The 20,468-nt window shown below is 41.2% G+C and overlaps 1 protein-coding gene across 1 annotated transcript in view; it reads left to right on the forward strand.

Moving 5' to 3' along the window:
• The window catches only part of MOCOS (molybdenum cofactor sulfurase), a 141,640-nt gene extending 121,521 nt beyond the window's left edge, over window positions 1-20,119 (forward strand). Inside the window, exons 10-13 of the mRNA XM_067292170.1 lie at window positions 628-733; window positions 5,082-5,208; window positions 10,905-11,009; window positions 19,104-20,119. Of these exons, the coding sequence (XP_067148271.1) occupies window positions 628-733; window positions 5,082-5,208; window positions 10,905-11,009; window positions 19,104-19,250 (485 nt within the window). The 3' untranslated portion in view covers window positions 19,251-20,119. The remainder of the gene's footprint in view (window positions 1-627; window positions 734-5,081; window positions 5,209-10,904; window positions 11,010-19,103) is intronic.
• Window positions 20,120-20,468: the final 349 nt, after the last annotated feature.

Raw genomic sequence — 20,468 nt, forward strand, 5'->3', positions numbered from 1 at the left:
GTTGGCATTCTTAAAAATGTATGTGATTCCTCACTTAGTAAATACAAAATATCAGGTTGGTTCATGGGCTTCATACTGAGTACAAAATTCAGTGATAAAGGGTGAAAGAGTCATGTGATATTTGTCTAGTAGGCTTCAAAAGGTACATTCAAAAGGCACCCAAACTGTTCTTATGCTGCCCTTCCATTTGTTAGACTTGGCGAAAATGTACAGATACACCAGTCTGGCCTTTTTTTATTATCACTGCCATGATACTGTCTGAATATTCAATGACCATTTTGAAAAATGATCATGAAAAATCCATTAACAGTGAATTTATTCTTATACTGAAATTCAGTATAAAAGGGAACAAACTGAAAGAGCATGAAAAATCCATAGATATTGCTCTTGTAAATTATTTTACAAAATTGGTAAAATCTCATCTCTATCACAGTTTCTAAATGTATTGCATCATTATGATTTACAAGTTTGAGAGGATTCTTGGAATCTTTCCGTAGCATCTGGAGCCCAATGAATAACTTTTGTAATGCAAATGAGTAAGAGGTCACAGGAAAGATGGGGTGAAATTGCTAGTATTATCTTCCTCATTTTTAAACATCATTTTATAATGTTGGATTGATTTTTTAGGTCTGGCACCTGCTACAAGTATCTCGCTCTCTCTTGTGAATGAAGCACAATACCTCCTGATAAATGTAGCAAGCATTTTGCAGTTGAAGGACCATATTTCTGCAAGGTAAGATCCTTCTGTTTTCAAATGTCTCTCAGCAGTTTTGGATTCCAGAATTCTGTCACAAAATACCAATATAATTGTTTTATTTCAAAATTTAGAGATACTTACTTTTCAGTCTTCAACAAATATATAGGTACCAAACTGCTGTAATTCCTTATGCCTATATTACTTCTGAAAATTTGGGTTAAGTGCTTGAACATAACCTGTGTGCCACTCATCATTAGGAAAATGTCAGTGTAATTCTTGTCAAATGATCCATTGGCAGGAGAGTGTTAGGAATAAGCCAACTTCTGTTTGTAGGAGGAACGGGGATAATTATGTTACCTCAACATAAATCATCTGTTAGGTGAAAATATAACATCTTGGTACTTACTGAAAGATTTCTCTCATATGAGAAGGCTTAAGATTTAGGGTAAATATTCACAGCAGAAATATTTTTAAACTATTTTCAGGACTATATTTATTTTGTTGCTGTTTCCTTTATTTGATTGTTTCTGTATAGAATTTGACGTTATTTGTACAAAAGTGGGAGATACAAGCAACAAAGGAAACATTGAGCCAACCCGGAGTTCGAAGATAAGGAACCCAGTACTAACTAAATTTTCATAAACTGACCATGGAGAGTTGCTGCTTCTTGCATATAGCTGAGGCCAGCTTCCTTCACTCAAATTCCACAGCAAATCCTTCCTCAAGGCCTCCTTCATAGCTCTGCTCACCACAGCCCCTGTTCATGTCTCTGATCTCATATCACCCCTCCTTTTCTGGTCTTACCAAACTATCCTGCCTCTGCTTGGTATCTTCTTAGTCACCCACCAGACATTCCCTCCGCATTGAAATTGCTGTTTTGAGGAGGAATGTATGAATATAGCTGTAGGAGGATATTCAGGTTTTAAAACCACTAACTGCATGAAGTGTCACTACAGAGCACTGGAGCTTGCACTGCCTGAGGGTTTTCTTTCTTTAGCAGGAGACATTTGGGCAGCTTCAACATATCATGGCGGTGCCACCCAGAGAAAAATGCCTGGAGAAACGAGGTTTGAATCAGCCCATCTCTCAGCTGTTATGAGCACCTTTCTCAGTGACAGTTAGTGCTTTCTTTTGAGGCTTGACAGGCTGGGTTACATCTCCTTGAGAGCACAATGTTGCAGGTGTCCCTTTCTCAGACTAGGTTTTTCCGTGGTGAGACCCAGTGAGGAAGCTTCCCAGACGTGGCATTTGAGGGGATAGTGCAAAGAAAAAAAGTGCACCAGAGGGAGCAACAAATAAAGAAGGACAGGGGACTTGGGAAAACACGCAATGGCAGATGATCCCCATTTGTGCAGCTCAGCTCTTCCAGTGTTCCTCTCTGGTACATCTAGGCTAGTAATCTCCTTTTTCCCAAGCAAAATTCTGGACATGACTGGAGCTGCCAGGATGCCTGCGAAGCATCTTGCTTCCCACTCTGCAGCACAGGTTGGAAAACTTTCCCCTACTTTGCCATACTGAGCTTTCCCAGGATGCTGGGGGAAATGAATTTAGCATAAATATACAGCATCATTCTGCACTGTTACTAAATCACTGCATCCAGACTTTCCAAATACTGAACTGTGCTGTGTTCAGTGCAGTGTGCAGATTTAAGAATCTGCTTAAATGCTTTTCTTTTTTAAGAAATGCTATTTAGCTACTTTACGTATTTTCTTTTAATGAAAACCTGATAAGATTTATAGAACGCTTTCAATCTTCAGTTGAGTTTAAATAGTTTCTGTTCATTTTTGTCTTTCATAAGTAAAAATTAATCTTCCACTTTGCACTTGGCTCTTGAGAGGTGATCTAAAACAGTCACAGCATTTTAATTAAAAGCTAGAATGTAACATACTGTTGTAGATCTATATGCATAAGGAGACATCCATCTCTCTGGTGTTACTGCTACCAGTCACCTCTGTGGAAATCCCCATGGCCTAGCTTCATACTCGAATGTTCTTGATAGAAATATGCCCCTGAAGATGCAAATAATAATTTTCAGGTTTGCCTGTTAAATATATGGAATGCTTTCTGCATTCCAAGGCCCGATACTGTGGAAAGCCCAAAGTACTGGCTTTGGCAAAATATGTTGATTTGCCTCACAAACACCCCTATAGAGATTTGCAAGATGAAGGTGCCTGTCACTCCATTTAACTGACACGTGTTCTGAGAGAGGGGAAATCCCTCAGAATGGGAGTTTACTCAGATAAATGCTCACAAGTAATTACAAGCAGTTCTGAGGGCTGGGGCCAGGCACAGGAGAGGGTGAGGTATTTTGGGGGCAAGCTTGAGCAGATTGAAGGCAGAGAGAGTAGGAGCATGGGCGGTGCTCTCCTGGAGGAGCAATGGCAAGGGATGAAATTCCTAGAAGTGGTTTTTTTTAACAGCCTTTTAACAGCTGATTCAGGACACTGCCAGCACAATTCTGATGTTACTGGGGCTTTTGATATTCCCATTAGTACCGGCTGTGGTGGCAGGCACTCCTGTGTCACAAAATGCATTCAAAGCTCTCTCTGCCCAACACCAAACCCCTTTCTGTCAGGACTCAACATAGTCCACAGCAAAATGAGGATGCAAAACAGAGTAACTGAACTTGTTTATGACTAACTGCTATTTTTTTCCCCATTTTTCTGAGTGTTGGTATAGCCAACTCCTCCTGTTGGCTCCCATCTCCTGCAATGATTAGAAATTTTGTCTCAGTCATGGGATTGCTTGTGGGATCTCTAGGGAAAACTTGTATCGCTTAAGCTTCCCACTCCACTTTCTACCCCTGGGCTCCTGTCAACAGTGAAGGCTTTGGTGGAACCAGGCTTGCATGGTTTGCTTGAAAATCTGCAAACACAGTTTATCCCTATGCACGTTTGTCTTCTAAAGATCATCCACACTATTTTAAATAAAACAAAGCTCTTCGCATAACAGACCTCTTCTGCCAAGACTGCTTGATGTGGACAGGTTTCCATGTGCTTTGATTTTGCATGCTTTCCCTCATTTTAATTAAAACAAACAATTTTAAACTGTTTGTCCTTACTTTTTAAATTTTTTTTCCCAGAATGGAAACTTCTCTTTTCGCTATATAGCCAGGTTTCTTTCTCTGCTTTAGAGTGTCATATCTAAAAGTTGTTAAACCACAGCTGAAGGAACCTTGAAAGTTGCTCATGTCCATGTTAGCCAATGCAAAATGAAATGTTCTTCCCCACTAACAAAGGTGCTGAGAGGATCTCCTTTGCAAATGTTAGGGCTGTCCTTTTTATGGTACCGGTAAAGGTTGTCCCTTAGAAGAAGAGTAAAGACTGACAATTCAAAAGTGCAGCCAACTTTCTGATGTTTGTATGCAGTGTGCCTTTCTGGCTCCCTCATCTATGTTCTCAGTACTCACAAATCTACACTCTGGCAGTTCAAGTGCTTGTAGGGAGGTGTAGATGTCTCCACACAGAGATTAAATTTTTTCAAAATACCCGTCATTTGGTGCAATCTCCTTCATCCCAAAGACAAATAATAATACGAGGAATACATTCTCTCACAAAATGTCTTTACTGGCCTTTTTCACCTTCAATATCTGTCGGAGTGGGAGACGGACCCGGAGTAACAATGAGTCTCAATATGAGTATGGTCGTTCTCCCTTTATTAGAGCTTACACAGAGTATATATAGACAAGCGATAAGCATGTACTAGCAATAGCTGTGATTGGTTTACAGTCTCTGTTCATGTGCCTAAAGTGAATACACGATTGGTGCAAAGTTGCTGTTCCCGTGGAGGGGCTTGTCGGCCCCCTCCTTTACTTGTTTACCACTACTTGCCTTCCCCTTCTGTAATGGTCTAGGAATGCTCAAGGACAGTTCACATAGCCGCAGGGATCCTCCCTCTATTGTGAAGACAGGATTGCTAACTTCTAAGAGATCATGCCCCTTTTCACTTAACCATTCTTCCACAAATATCTGCTGTTGTTGTCCATTTGGCTACTGCAGCAAGTGCAGAATGTGTTTATATTTGTTTTCTTTTTAGAAACTTTTAAATGTTTCTCAAAGTCAATTGATTGCTTACCCAAAAGATCTTTCTATTTGTTACCATTAGCCTTACATATGATAGCTAATAGGGAAATTTTCTCATTGTTTACAATTACAACTCCACATGCTTTTGTACCTACTTTACAGTTCTAGGTTACATCTCTGAAGAAGCCACCTAGAGTATTACAAGCTGTATTCAGATACCTTGTGCCTTTTTCATAGCTTTTGTATTGAAATTTGGTCCCAGGTATTCTGGAGAAGCCGCTAGATTCTTACAGCACAAATATCTACTGGAAAACTAGTTAATAAAGCTTATCTTCTTTTTTTCTGTGAAATCTGTGACACAGACTGGAAGAACCATTGGAAACAGAGGAACTAATCCGACGCTTCCGTGCTAACCTTGTCATCAGTACTCCGGAGTCCTTTGAAGAAGAAGAATGGGCTGAGATTTCAATAGGTTCTCTGCGGTTTCAGGTATAGACTCATCTTCCTTGTCCTTTTCTATTGCAAAGCATTTTGACCCCGGAAACAAAGCAATTTTTGCAAGGCTTTATCTAGGACATGGACAACACAGTTATGAAGATGAAGTTTATGAGATGTGTTAAAAAGAATTATTGTGACCAAACATGCTTTAATGTAATTGAGAGATTTTGACATACTCCTCCCCCACCTTTTTTTTTTTAATTTCACAATTCATAGCATTTCCCAACTTCATCAAGATAGGGGAAGAATCATCACTATTTTGGGCCAGAGTTTGCAGCAAATATTTAGCCAGCATAAGTCATGAGAGAATACTGGTTGCTGCTAAGCATGGTAGTCCAAATGCAATCTCAGATTGCTGCACACCTGGCAACTGGTTGCCAGGAGCTGGGAAATGAATACAAGTGAATGATCAGTGTGTATTGCCCTCTGTTATATGCATTTTCTCTTAATCTCCATCCAAGATGTGCTTCTGGGTCAACCTGACCTTGGTCTAACTTGGTAGAGCTTTTGTATATTATGCTACATATCATTTCTAACACTATAATGTGCTTTATGCTATCCGGAAAATGCTATAGAGTCAGCCTTTGTTGACAAAGTAATTCTTTTGAGGAAAACCTTCACAAAACAATCCATGAAGAAGCTATGCATGAAACCTAAGGGAGTGATGCACATGTGTATTACATGTTCCAGTTGGTTTCCCTGGTCCTTCGATGTGAAATATGTATTTGAAAGTGCATTGCCTGGGATGTAAAAGTGACTTATTCATTGTTTGCTTAGGGATGATAATGAAGGTGTGAATGACACAAGTGCTAAGGTCAGGTCTAGAAGCTGTGATAGAAATCCCTCTCACTTCTTTCAGGTCAGCATACTGTAAGAAATGGCAAGGCTATTTTTTCAGTAAGGATAGAAAATATGACTTGTCTTTTCTTTTTTACATGTACTTTGATAAATAAGCTGTAATATGAGATAGAGAATTGAGGAGAAATGTCCTTAGGTAGGAGATGAGGAACACAAAGGATAACGTCCTTGATATATAGCTTGTTGAAGGCTGGAGTCACACTAGGGAACTCAGCTCAGGCACCTCTTGTGGAAGCTACTATAAAACTACAGTATAAAACTGCATTCCCGTTTCTGGCATTGAAATATTTTAGGAATGCAAACCTAAAAAAGAAAAGCTTAGGCAACTTGATTTGACTTTCTGAGTCTCTGCTAGGTCCTTGCTCTGATACTGATGTGGTAGCAGTACAAATGATGTTAATGGTGCTTGATGCTAGTAAAGTGGTAGAAGAAGCTGTTGAACTGTGACAAAGCAAAGCAGGGAAAAATATCGTGCTCTCTACCTTGTGTTCTTTTTCTTTTAATAAAATATTAAAGCTGTGGGAAATCTTCTTCTGAAAAAGCAGAGCCAAATGTGTGGTTTTGATGATTACATTGAAGGGTTTTACATGCAGTTCTAAATGTACCTTAAAGAACTGAAATGGCACTTCAGATCTGCATATAAAAATGTTTGCAGCGTAAGTTTTAAATATTGCCCCCTTGAATGACAAATTTTACAAAAGTAGTCTCTTCCATGTGGGCACTAATGACACCAAGGGCAAACTGGAGACCATCAAACAGGATTTCAGAGCTCTGGGGTTGGTAGTCAAGGGTCTGGGAGCCCAGGTCATCTCCTCAATCCTGCCACTGAGGGGAAAGGATGAGAGGAGGAGGAGACGGGCTTTCCAAGTTAACAGCTGGCTGCGCCGCTGATGTTGGCAACAGGGTTTTGGTTTCTATGACCATGGGACCCTGTTTGAAGATCGACAACTGCTTGGGAGAGATGGGATGCACCTCACTAAGCGGGGCACGTGTGTCTTTGCCAGCAGGTTGGCCAACCTGGTAAGGAGGGCTTTAAACTAGGAAAGATGGGGGAAGGGGAAAGTTATAGTGCCAGGGTAGCTGGCAAAAGACAGCTCAAGTCAGGATACCTCCAGCAGGTGAATGCAGCCAGGGAAGTGCGCAGGGGATGTGGCTATGGAGGATCCTCTGGTATCCCTCCTGGGAAACCTGCATGCTCGATCACCTCTCTGAAATGCCTGTACGCCAATGCACGCGGCATGGGGAACAAACAGGAAGAACTAGAGATCTGTGTGCGGTCGCAGGGCCATGATCTCATTGCCATTACAGAGACATGGTGGGATAGCTCACATAACTGGAGTGCTGTCATGGATGGCTACGTGCTTTTTAGGAAAGACAGACCAGGAAAGCGAGGTGGTGGGGTTGCTCTTTATGTGAGAGAGCAACTGGAATGTATGGAGCTGTGCCTAGGGGTGGATGAAGAGCGAGTCGAGAGCTTATGGGTAAGGATTAAAGGGCAGGCTAGCATGGGTGACACTGTGGTGGGTGTTTACTATAGGCCACCTGATCAGGAAGAGGAAGTCGATGAGGCCTTCTACAGACAGCTGGAAGTAGCCTCACGATCCCAGGCCCTGGTTCTCATGGGGGCCTTCAACCACCCTGATATCTGCTGGAAAGACAACACAGCGAGGCACAAACAGTCCTGGAGGTTCCTGCAGAGCATTGGTGACAACTTCTTGACACAGGTGGTGGAGGAGCCACCAAGGAGAGGTGTGCTGCTGGACCTTGTACTAACAAACAAAGAAGGACTGGTGGAAGATGTGAAGGTCGGGGGCAGCCTTGGCTGCAGTGACCATGAGATGGTGGAGCTGAGGATCCTGCAAGGAGGCAGCAGGGCACTAAGTAGGATCGCAACCAGGAGAGCAAACTTTGGCCTCTTCAGGGACCTACTTGGAGGAATCCCATGGGTTAGGGCCCTAGAAGGAAGGGGTGTTCAAGAGAGCTGGTTAATATTCAAACATCACCTCCTCCAGGCTCAAGAGTGGTGCATCCCTATGAGTAAGAAGTCAAGCAAAGGGGGCAGGAGAGCTGCATGGATGAGCAAGGAGCTCCTGGCAAAACTCAACCAGAAGAAGGAAGTGTACAGAAAGTGGAAAGGGGGACAGGCCACTTGGGAGGAATATAGGAACATTGTCAGAGTATGCAGGGATGCGACGAGGAAGGCTAAGGCCCGTTTGGAATTAAATCTGGCGAGAGATGTCAAGGACAACAAGAAGGGCTTCTTCAAATACATCAGTAGCAAGAGGAAGACTAGGGAAAATGTGGGCCCTTTGCTGAATGGGGTGGGTGCCCTGGTGACGAAGGATGCAGAGAAGGCAGAGTTACTGAATGCCTTCTTTGCTTCAGTCGTCACTGCTGAGGCCAGCCCTCAGGAACCCCAGACCCTGGAGGCAAGAGAGAAAGTCTGGAGAGAGGAAGACTTTCCCTTGGTGGAGGAGGAGTGGGTTAGAGATCATTTAAGCAAACTTGACACCCACAAATCCATGGGCCCCGATGGGATGCACCCATGAGTGCTGAGGGAGCTGACAGATGTCATTGCTAAGCCACTCTCCATCATCTTTGAAAGGTCCTGGAGAACAGGAGAGGTGCCTGAAGACTGGAAGAAAGCCAATGTCACCCCAGTCTTCAAAAAGGGCAAGGAGGAGGACCCAGGCAACTACAGGCCAGTCAGCCTCACCTCCATCCCTGGAAAGGTGATGGAGCAGCTCATCCTGGAGGCTATCTCCAAGCATGTGGAGGACAAGAAGGTGATCAGGAGTAGTCAGCATGGCTTCACCAAGGGGAAATCATGCCTAACCAATCTGATAGCCTTCTGTGATGGAATGACTGGCTGGGTAGATGAGGGGAGAGCAGTGGGTGTTGTCTACCTAGACTTCAGCAAGGCTTTTGACACTGTCTCCCATAACATCCTCATAGACAAGCTCAGGAAGTGTGGGCTGGATGAGTGGACAGTGAGGTGGATTGAGAACTGGCTGAATGGCAGAGCTCAGAGGGTTGTGATCAGTGGCACAGAGTCCAGTTGGAGGCCTGTAGCTAGCGGTGTCCCCCAGGAGTCAGTACTGGGTCCAGTCTTGTTCAACTTCTTCATCAGTGACCTGGATGAAGGGACAGAGTGCACCCTCAGCAAGTTTGCTGACGATACAAAACTGGGAGGAGTGGCGGATGCACCCAAGGGCTGTGCTGCCATTCAGAGAGACCTGGACAGGCTGGAGGGGTGGGCAGAGAGGAACCTCATGAAGTTCAACAAAGGCAAGTTCAGGGTCCTGCACCTAGGGAGGAATAACCCCATGCACCAGTACAGGTTGGGGGTTGACCTGCTGGAAAGCAGCTCTGCAGAGAAGGACCTGGGAGTGCTGGTGGACACTAAGTTAAGCATGAGGCAGCAATGTGTCCTTGTGGCCAAGAAGGCCAATGGTATCCTGGGCTGCATGAGGAAGAGTGTTGCCAGTAGGTCGAGGGATGTGATTCTCCCCCTCTACTCAGCCCTGGTGAGGCCACATCTGGAGTACTGCATCCAGTTCTGGGCTCCCCAGTACAAGAGGGATGTGGCACTACTGGAGCAAGTCGAGCGAAGGGCTACAAAGATGATTAGAGGACTGGAACATCTCTCTTATGAGGAAAGGCTGAGAGAGCTGGGCCTGTTCAGCCTGGAGAAGAGAAGGCTGAGAGGAGATCTTAGCAACGTGTACAAGTATCTGAAGAGAGGGTGTCAAGAGGATGGGACCAGACTCTTTTCAGTGGTGCCCAGCAACAGGACGCGAGGCAATGGGCACAAACTGAAACACAGACAATTCCATCTGAACATGAGGAAATACTTCTTCACTGTGAGGGTGACAGAGCACTGGAAGAGGTTGCCCAGAGAGGTTGTGGAGTCTCCTTCTCTGGAGATATTCAAAACGCGCCTGGATGCAATCCTGTGCAGTATGCTCTAGGTGACCCTGCTTGAGCAGGGGGGTTGAACTAGATGATCTCCAGAGGTCCCTTCCAACCTCAACCATTCTGTGATTCTGTGATACTGTAAAAGCAGTTAGTTTTTATAATGTACAGCTTTGCAAAAGTTAGGGATGCAATATTAAGTAAAATGGGAATATGTCTTCCTTTTTCATTTTAATACTATAAAAGGTAATAAGAAACTCATTGCAGTTTTTATTCCTAAAAAAACACCCTAGTTCAAGCAAGAATTAATTTTGGGGAACCATGATCTGTATTACACATAGACTAGAAGATCACATTATTCCTTCTGACCTTATAAAGTTGTGAAAATTCATATTTGTATTCTGTTCATTTACAAAGTGCCATGAAAATAAGAAAGAATGTGGGATATTATGTATATTTCAACTGCACTGAAGCAATGTAAACTAAACAGTGTTAGTTTAACTCCAAGAGAATCCTCCTTTGGTCAAATCCTGAGGTCCTGGCTTAATTTTACACCCAGTTCTCCTTTGGGCAAGTGTCCCTGCCAGTCAGTAGATGAAGTGAAGCCAGTAGGAAATATAAATATGTAAATGTTTGTTATTTCTCAGATTCTGTTTGTGGGAAGTTTTCCAAGGAAAGGAAAGGGAAAAAGGAAGAATTAAAAATTCAGTGAGAACTTCCCAAATGGAGCCTTTGAAAATGTACCTACAATATGTGAGCAGGCATGACCTCTTACGTAATTAAAGCATAAAATAACACTGAAAAAGTACATGAAAGATATGTTTTTAAGATATTATGGCAGTCAGAAGCTTGTACTGTTCTGTATTGTCCTGTTCTGATATATACCTGTGAACCTTCTTTAACTGAAATTTCAGGTTGTGGGTCCATGTAGCAGATGTCAAATAATCTGCATTGATCAACAGTCTGGAGAACGAAACAAAGAATTTCTTCAGTCTCTGTCTGCGGCCAGAGGTAGAAAGGTCAGTATGGTACTCCAAAGCAGCTGTATAGAAAGATCTGGTGACTTCATTGCATGCATATGGAAATATCTGCTGATAAAATATTCACTATTAAATTGTTATGCTAATTATTACCATTTGTTCTTTCAGTTAAAAGAGGATACACTTACAACCCAGATATGACATGGTTTCTTTCTATAAATGCTCAACACATTTTTTATTATTTTTTTGCTATGTTTGCTTTTATTCTGTACCTACTGCTTTACAATGTGTTTCTTTTGGTCTTGAAAAACACAAGCTGATGTGTTGATGTTATTCACGAAGAGATATCTGTAGAAAATCAAAAAGTGTTTGCAACTACAGTTAGCTTTCAGTTAACTGTATAGTTAGCTTGTCTAAACCTTACTGAAAGTTTTGGTCTCTGAGAAACTACTTAGCAGGAAACACAGAGTAGACATGAATATAGTCAAAGAGGAAACTAATCCATTAGGAAAAGAACTGACTGGGGAACGTCTTTGAAATATAGGTTTTCATTAGGAGTCATTCTGCTTCCTAAGGTTGCATTATTTCTTGGAATTGAGAGTGTTCAGATGATGATTAGACACTTTAGCATCCCAAAAGCTTCACAAATCTCCTTGTAAGTATTTATTCAGTTGAAAATCCTTATTCTAAGTTCATTGGTTACTGCTCGTTAAGCTTCTGTTGTAAAACTTAGTTATCCAGTCAGGGCTCGGAAGCCTCACCTTGTAGGTCAGCAGCCAAATAACAGCCAAACACCCAAGATTAGGCATGGCACAGAAGCAAAGCAATAACAAAAAGGTTGATGTTATTCACCCAAACAATGCACAGACAAGTTACAAATAATGCATTCTTTATTTAAAAAAATTGATTAGTCTCAGTGACTCATTAAGCAAACAAAGAGCTACATTTTCAATGAATGTTATCCTTGGTGAATGGCTCCTCCAGCTCCGACTCGGAGCCAGCTGCCTGGTGCAGAGTGGGACGACTGTGAGAGGCCAGCAGGCAGGGGCCAGCTGTCTAGGCACAGCTTCCTGCTGACCTGAGATGACCCAGGGTTGTCCTGCAGGCTCTGTCATGCAGAGGTTTGCAGCCCGTGTACCTTTGTGAGAGGAACTCCTGGCCACCCTGGGTAGCCTGAGGACAAGAGCCCTGTTGATGTAATGGTGAGCCACAACTGGCACATCTGGGTCACTTTACAGTGCTTTCTGGCACTCTGGGTAAGGATGCTGCCCAGCTGCCAAATGGGGTGCAGTGTGTGGAGGGCTTTCTCTCTACCCACACTGGTTTTACTGGATTTATAAGCCTCTGTAGAGGGAAAGCATTCTGTATTCAGGGACCTTCTCAAGTGGCTTCCCTGGGAGATAGATTCTCAGGAGAGGCAAAGCATCTTCTGCATGTTTCCCACATCAGAGATGAGCTTCTCTTTGATTCTGATTAACTCAGCCATGCAAAGATTTTCTTGGTACAAACATTCCTAGAACCAACTCATTCACACAGAATTAAGGCAAAGAGAGCAATCCAGCCTCTTGAGAACCTGGCATCAGATAAAAGACGCGTGGCAAGGCAAGACACTGCAGAGCACAGTGCTGCTATTCAGAGTAGGGGAGTGCTCTGCTTCCCTTGGCTGTGCAACCATGTTCATACTGCAGAGAACTAGGCCTTCAGCTTTTTGATTTTTCCCAACCTTCAGCCAAAGATTACTCCCCTCTCAGCACTGCTGGCGGAAGAGATCTTGTGAGCATGCGTCGCGAAAGGAGTGATGCACTTCCTTCATAAGAGGGAAGCAGCACTACGTTTATTGCAGTAAGACAGCGACTTAACAAAGTTCAATTGTAAATAAGAACAATTTAACGAGGTTCGATTGGCAAGGTTCACTCAGTTATTTACTGCATGAAGGACAGGGTCAGATGTGTGTGCAACGGAGACCCTCCTGTTGAGTCACAAGGTTCAGACTGGACCCCCTTGCTTTCTAAACTCCTTCGGAGAGGAGCCTAGGTGCGGCTGGATCCAGTCCTAGTCCCAGACTTGGTCAACGGTTTATGTCTAAGGGATTATGTGCGCAATTAGTCAGAGATATAACTCAGCAAAATTTCGCGGAGTTTGCAGAAGTTCAGCATGCTATTAATCACTTACCGAGGATCTGTCGTGGGTAAGGAATCTCTCAACCTCAAGGAGTAACCTTGAGAGGCGTCCCTGCTCAAGGGGAGGTTCTGCAGTGCAGCCCGCTGCCATGCAGGAGAGCTCAAGGGGCTCTGGGCTGCCCCCTATTTATGGGGGGGAGATGATTGACTCATAGTCATATTTGCATACTAGACGGGCCTTAGTTGGTGCATGCTCAATTAGCCCCTACATACGTGCTGTTTACAGGGAGATCAGGTTGAGGGGGAGAGAGCACATCAGTGGGGGGAAAGGAGCACACCGTCACAGCATGCTCTAATCTCTACAAGGCCAAGTCCTTTGCATTAGCCTGACGGACAAAAGAGAGAGTTTGAATTGACTTTGCCCGAACCTAAGAAGACCTCATAGCCCAGCCCTCTTGTGAGTTGTCTCTAGGTTGATGGTCTCCAGCTGGTTATCAGTGAGTAGCATTGGAGATCTATGGCATCTTCAGTGTGTTAAGCAAGCCTGGCAGAGGACACTGATCCCAATCTTTCACAATTCATAGTGGGGAGAGAGAAACAACACTGAGTTCATGTGGCTCTGCTCAATTGCAGAGTTTGTCCTTTGGTGACTCAAGTCTGTAGCGTGTGCTTTTCTGTTGAAAAGGCATCTACTAGACATCGTTTTATTTTTTATCAGATTATGATTCAGTGAAGGAATTCAGCAGTGTTTATTCACAGCTGTCAATAAGGCAATTATAACAAACAACAAACAAATGCAGCAAACGAGGTTTAAGCTAATTTCCAGGTACAAGAGGAACTGATACTTTTGAAAGGCTGCTGTAGTTGCTTGATTTCCAGAATATTAAAGACACTGTATATGTGATTGGATAGCAAATCTTGCATGCTTAATATGACAGCCAGATGTCAATATTTACCATTTTGTTTTGTTTTTCCAAGAAGAATACCAATCAAGAAGAATGTATCAAGCTTGATCAAATGGTAGCCCAAAGCAAAGCACTGCCAGTGAACTTCAATACTGAGCTAGATAAAGTAAGGCATGTAAAAAGGTGGCTCAATATTCATTTCTGAAATTATATTTTCCTACGTTCCTCAGAGGCTGTGAGAACCTGGTGTTCCAAGTTGAAAGATTGAGGCTTTGCATACGTGATTTGCTGCTGAAAGTCAGAACCAGCTACTGTAATTAGCCACACAAACAATTTGCATGTTTCCTGGTAAATGTAAAGCAGGATGATGAAGCCTAGCCAGCCATATTTTATGAAAACCTTTTATCACCCGGTTTGAATTAAAATGCAAACACCTCTACCAAGCAATTCTGAGCTCTACTGCTGTCAGTTCAGAAGAAGCACTCATTAAGAATTCCTTCTGTAATTTTTGACTGAGAAGGAAAAATGAGCTCTCCTCCTGTGACAGAGCTCTCTGTGTTATTGCAGGAGACCAGGAAAGACTAGATAACTACATTAAGCAAATAACATAAATCTACCTGCACACTAATTCACCTGTGTCACCACCTGATGCAAAACACACATGAACAGAAAAGAGAGAACACTGAATTCTTGCCCATCTTCTATGTTTTGCAAATGCAGTGTAACACTAATACCAGGAACCCTGTAGGTATATTTGCAGCCCTGCTATAAGCTGGGACTTGCTATCAGGGTGGCAAAGAGAATTGCATTAGCAGCCTGCCCCAGTGTACATGCATGGATAGCAGTACATCAAGGGAAATCCATCTGCATGGGCAGATGCACATGTCCTCATACACTAAAGGGCTTGTGTTTTTTCCTGAGGGCTGTTGATCCTCCTTTATGGATCTCATTGTGCCTTGGGAGAGCTCCTATTCCTGCAGAATTAGACACCATGCCTTTGGACTGCTTACAGAAACATTAATAAGGATAGCAAATGACTCCTCTTATCTGATGCATTATTATCATCATTTTCATAGTAATCCAAGGCTTTACACTATGCAATGCTTTTCATCCAGCGATCTGAAACACTTGCAAACAGTGATTGACATAATTAATAGAGCTCTGTGAATAGCATGGTTTTCTTTTCTGCTTTGTGACTGAATTGGAAAATGCATTTGTTTAAGGTAGATGGCAAAGGAAAATCAGTTCTTAACAAAACACCCTTCTATTAAGCTGTTTTCAACAAAACAAGATGTTTTCTTTGACACCAAGTTAAAAGTTTCCTTGCTTTCCAATATGAAAAATCAGCATGTGAAAAATGAATGCTTTAACTTTCCTATTTTTTAACACTTTACAAAAAGGTTTTGGTCAATCCAGAGCTAATAAAAAATCCTTACATAAAAAAAAAAATCATTCAGCTTTAATAACTGCATCTCCCAAAACCTTTGCATGGGAGGGAGGCTATATTACTGTATGAATAAAACAAGCAGAAGAGAACAGGCCAATTCATCTATTGATAGAAGGCAGCTGCGAACTGCATCCGGAAGCAAAATCCAGAACCCATTAGTTGGAAGGTAAGTTTTAGCATGCAGGATCACTCGAACACATTCCAGCAGGGCATTTGCCCTACCAAGTGCAATTAACTGATTGTTCAGCAGCTATATATCTCAAAGGTATCTCATCTCAGCCTTTGTCAGATGTAGCACCTCAGGTTTCTATTTTACAAAAAGATACATTGTACCCAGGAAACTTCTCTGTCAGTGGATATCTAAGCATCGCATATTACTATTGATTCAGTAAATGTACTTGAAACAACATACAAGAATGACAGCATGTTACCCCTCCTCCTTTAAGTGAGCATGATGACTATTCTGTGATTTGCCGTTGGGCAAGAATAAGTGTATTTTACTTAGTTATGCCAGCAATTACTTTTTGTGCTTTTACAATCAAGAAGCTTTCTGGTTTTGTCCCCATGAAGTTTAGAAGCGATAAGAAGAGTCCCTACTGACATAAGAAGACTGAGGGGATGAAGCCACAGAAGTCACAGTCCTGCTCTCTGCTCACTTCTTGATTTCTTCTGGGGAGACTGTATGCAGAATAAAATGCTCTTGAAGTCAGGAAAGGGTAGTAACAGCAGAGAGAGATTATGCAGCTCATTGTAATAGCTCTGCAAGCTGTAATCTCTGTGGCTGAAAGCATCTTTTTTTATCAGTGAAAGGTGAGAAAGGCCAATTTCTACTTTTTGTTTTTCTCTTGAAACAGAATTGGGTTGTGAGATGGACAGCTTTTGCTCTTTTTGTAATTATCTGTATTCACTGAGCCAATATTTGCAATTATTAAAAAAAAACAGGAAATTTACTTGAAAGATATTAAATCCACTTCTGGTACTCACGAGTGAAATTTTGATCCTAAGAACATTCACAAAAAGAGAGATGTCAGAAATGAGAATGTTCTTACAGGAAAAGGCTCATCCAAATAGGTATTAATACTTGAATATGTATACCATCACTTTGAAAACTCCTTAGGCATCATCCAGTCTCAGAGCACTAAATAATATTACGAGACTTTAGATGCTCAATCAGCGTAGGAAAATATTGATGGCAAGTATTAAAATGGTATTTGAGGACTCCTGAGATAAGATATTTTCCCATATGCCCTTTCTTAAATAACTTTGAATGGTTTAAAATGCTTTAAAAATCAAAACCTGTTTAAATTATCCAGAACAACAAAAAGCAGGTAAATTAAATTGTTCACAGTGAACAATCTGCACAGGTTTATTTTAGCCTTGTTTTAAAATAAATCAAGTTGTCAATGCAGTAACAAATGTATGTAAAAAATTTTCACATATAAAATAAGTTCATTTACAATGATGAGTTATAAAATTCCTTCCTGTGTGAAGTGTGGTATAGCATGGACTAATATTTTATTCATTTTACAGTATTTAGTTTCCAATTGCCTCATTTTTTGAAGCAATAGAATTAAGGCAAGTGTCACCTTTGCATTAGAGTATAGGAAGTAAATCCAGGATATTAACCACAAGGCTGATAACCACATTGTTTCTACAAAGAAGGAAACCACAGCTTGTCACCAAATATGGGAAAAATAAAAACAAGATAGTAATATTATGTACTTTAAAATGAAATAGTTACTAACTTTTCCATTTTATCATCATGGTTGATCCAACATAGTCACTGTGCTAGTGGTTTTGGATTGTACTGTCCTGCAGTCATTCCTTTAGCATTAAATACCAGGACATTGACCATAAAGATCTACTTTATGTCTGCCAGTGTTGACACTGTTGTGATCACAGATACCCAAAAAGTGTCATTAATAGAATAGGCCTGATTAGGTCCGATACATGCCCGATATATGTGAAATGCCAGTGAGATGAAGGAGTAGCTGAAATAGCAAAGAAACCTCTACTTGGGAGCTGGCTTTTTCAGTGTTTAGGATTACAGATGAAAGAGAACAGAATCCCAAGTCATGCTGAGGCAATGTATTGTTAGATCCCTGCTTTACAGCGTCTCTCTTACTTGAGAGTAGGTCTCAGCCTTCAATCTCGCTATTTCATCAAAGACTTAAAGATGTTCCGTGTTACCTCATTAGTGTATTTTTATTTAATTAGTGCAAGAATGGAGAAAACTTACTGCCTTCATATTAAGACTATCAAATATATTCCCTTAAATTCAGCTAGTAAACGGTGGGGGGTTTATTATTATTTATTGCAGTTCCCTTTACCTAGTATATTTTTCTAAACCTTCTGTAGTTGCAGTTCCCTCTATTTCAGGAACATCTATCTGAACAAAGGCAGTAAATGTCATCAGGAAATGGAGAAGGAAAATAGAGTTTCTTTTAAAAATGATTTTTTTCATAGACATACCAAATCAATTTCATTTGCTTATTTATTTATTTTACACTTTTAGTGACTGGTAACCAAACACTTTGGCTGTAGTCTGCCAAAAACAAATACTTTTTTACTGAAACCTTTAAAAATTGATGAGAAAATTAGCATTGGGTTTCCAGGTTCCTCAATTTGAGGAACAAAGACATTCTGAAGTCTGCAATTCAATTACCAATGTAACGTAGTCTTAAGCACTCCTTTATTTCTTACTTGGCATATTTCTTTAATTAACTGCTTTCTAATTGTTGGGGAAATATTATCATGAGATTGCGGGGCTGTTTCTTCCTCCACATTCCTGAAGTTTCCCACTGTTGGAAACAAAACCACATTGGGTAAGATATGTTCTCAGTCTCCTAATGTGACATTTCCACATTACACCCAACTGTTTACAGCTGTAACTGGAGTGTCTCGCGTGCTTAAAATTAAGACCACATGTAAGTGTTTTATCTGAGTGCAGACAGACTAGAATAGTTTTTCAGTGCCTAGGAGGGTTGTATGGTCAGTAGGTGAAGTAGTTGCCCTGTTTATTTTTTCTTTATCATTCAGTATCACAAGGAAACATATGTAAGTATTTCTAGTTTTTATGTAGGATGGCTTCAGAGCTAATGACAGATAACAAGTGGTAGTCCTAATAATCCTAATAAAACTGAGTATTTTCTGTAAAATATACTAAAATATTCATGAAAAAGAAATAAAGGGAACATTCACAAAGGCTAGACAAAGCAAAGTTCTGTTAACAAAGCGAATAATTCATACTAGAGATACAAGACTTTTCCTCACTGTTTGAACATATATGCTTTCTCACACTGCCTAGCCTTTATTTGTGAAAAAGCATTAACTGTATTTGTCAAGAAACCAGAGCAGTCATTAAATGACAAGACTGTGAGGGAGTGTAAATTACATATGTGGTACTATGGAATTCATGATGAAATACTACCTTCTTTATCTAGTAACTTAAGGTATTCTTCCTGAATAGCATGGGGTTGGCTCTTGTTTACCAGTCTATTAGAGCTAATCAATTAAAGTGTTGTTAATTATATGGAGATCGGGCATATATCCTTGTCCTTAAAGAAGTATTGTTTTTCTGAACATATCTGGGTTGTGAGATCCTCTATAGATCTGATTACTAGCATGAGTCGCATCTCAATGAATATTTTGCTTTTTGCAGACAAACTTTGGTATATACCTGATGAACCAGCCCTTGTGCTCATCCTTTCCAGATATTTTATCTGTCGGATCTCAAGTACTTCCAGTGTTGAAGGAGAATCCTGAAATTCAACCCCCAACATCCAGTGAAGAAAAATGTTCAGGATAGATTATCTGGCGGAGATGAGCCTTACATGCAACGCTAGGGAAAAAATCAGTAGTCAGTTATTTTTTAAAAAAGAAAGAAAAAGCTTCCACTGATTTGCTTCTGGCTTGAGTCTTTTAATTTTCTGTTTGCTGTAAATGTTATCAGATGCTGGTACCCTTGATAATTACACCTCGCCTACATGTTTTTTCTTGTGATTAAGTTACAGCAGCCATAACTCTTCTTTGCTCGATTGCTTCAGGATGCAACAGGTTTGATCAAGTTTTACTGGAGGGTGGATGACTCCCCAAACAAGTCCAGCATTGTTGTCAGAAACCCACATCTCAATGATGGAAAGTAAACACAACAATACACTACTTCCTTATGTTGTTTTGTTACAAGCGCTTAAGGGAGAGAGGGTGCAGGACTTGCTTTAGAAACAGTGTGGGTGGGAGAAGGAGAATGGATGACATGAGGACATGAGGTTAGCAGTTCTTTCAGCTTTTCAAAAATTAAATTGCAGGTGAAGTAGAGACAGTCTGAAAGCACAGGAGAAGAAGGAACTGGTAATGGGAAATCAGTATCTCCCTCCTGGGAAGGGGTGTGTGTGAGGATGCCAAAAAGGTACAAAGATCAGTGAAGATTCAATATGCCATTTGCAAAACATGTTGCCTGTAAAGTAATTTTGTCCATTTGTTCTGGCCTTCTTCTTCTTCTTTTTTCCCATTTGCCACATTTCCATCTGATTTGGGTTTTTTGTTTGTTTTAAACAAGTCAGACAGACTTATTTACTTGTATTTGTGGATATTAATACTTTTTTTTTTCCTAATTTGAGATTTCTTAGCTAGTACAACCTCATTTCAGTAAAAACTTTGTTTATCCTCAGCAGTCTCTAGTGGTCAAAATATTGAGACAGCCAGTCGACTCTTGAAAGTTTGGATGCTTCTCCCTCCCAAACAGGTCAAAATACTCTTTTTTTTTTCCCTGCTCTTCATGACAGTTTTTGAGCATTTGATATGGTCATTCTTACAAGACCTTTGGTTTCTCTTCACCCCTAAACAAGACCCATGCTTTCTGACATCTGAGAGCAAATGTCTGAAGTCTGGCACTTAGCCTGGAAAATCAGTTCTCCTGAAAGTAAATAAATAAATGAAACCACCCCACAGCAAAAAACATATGGAAAGTCAGTGTAATGCAAGACTGAACTCACTGAGGCCAGGTGTTTTCTGACCCCCAGCATGT

Source organism: Apteryx mantelli, chromosome 2 (genome assembly GCF_036417845.1).
Source record: "Apteryx mantelli isolate bAptMan1 chromosome 2, bAptMan1.hap1, whole genome shotgun sequence".
Lineage (NCBI taxonomy): Eukaryota > Metazoa > Chordata > Aves > Apterygiformes > Apterygidae > Apteryx > Apteryx mantelli.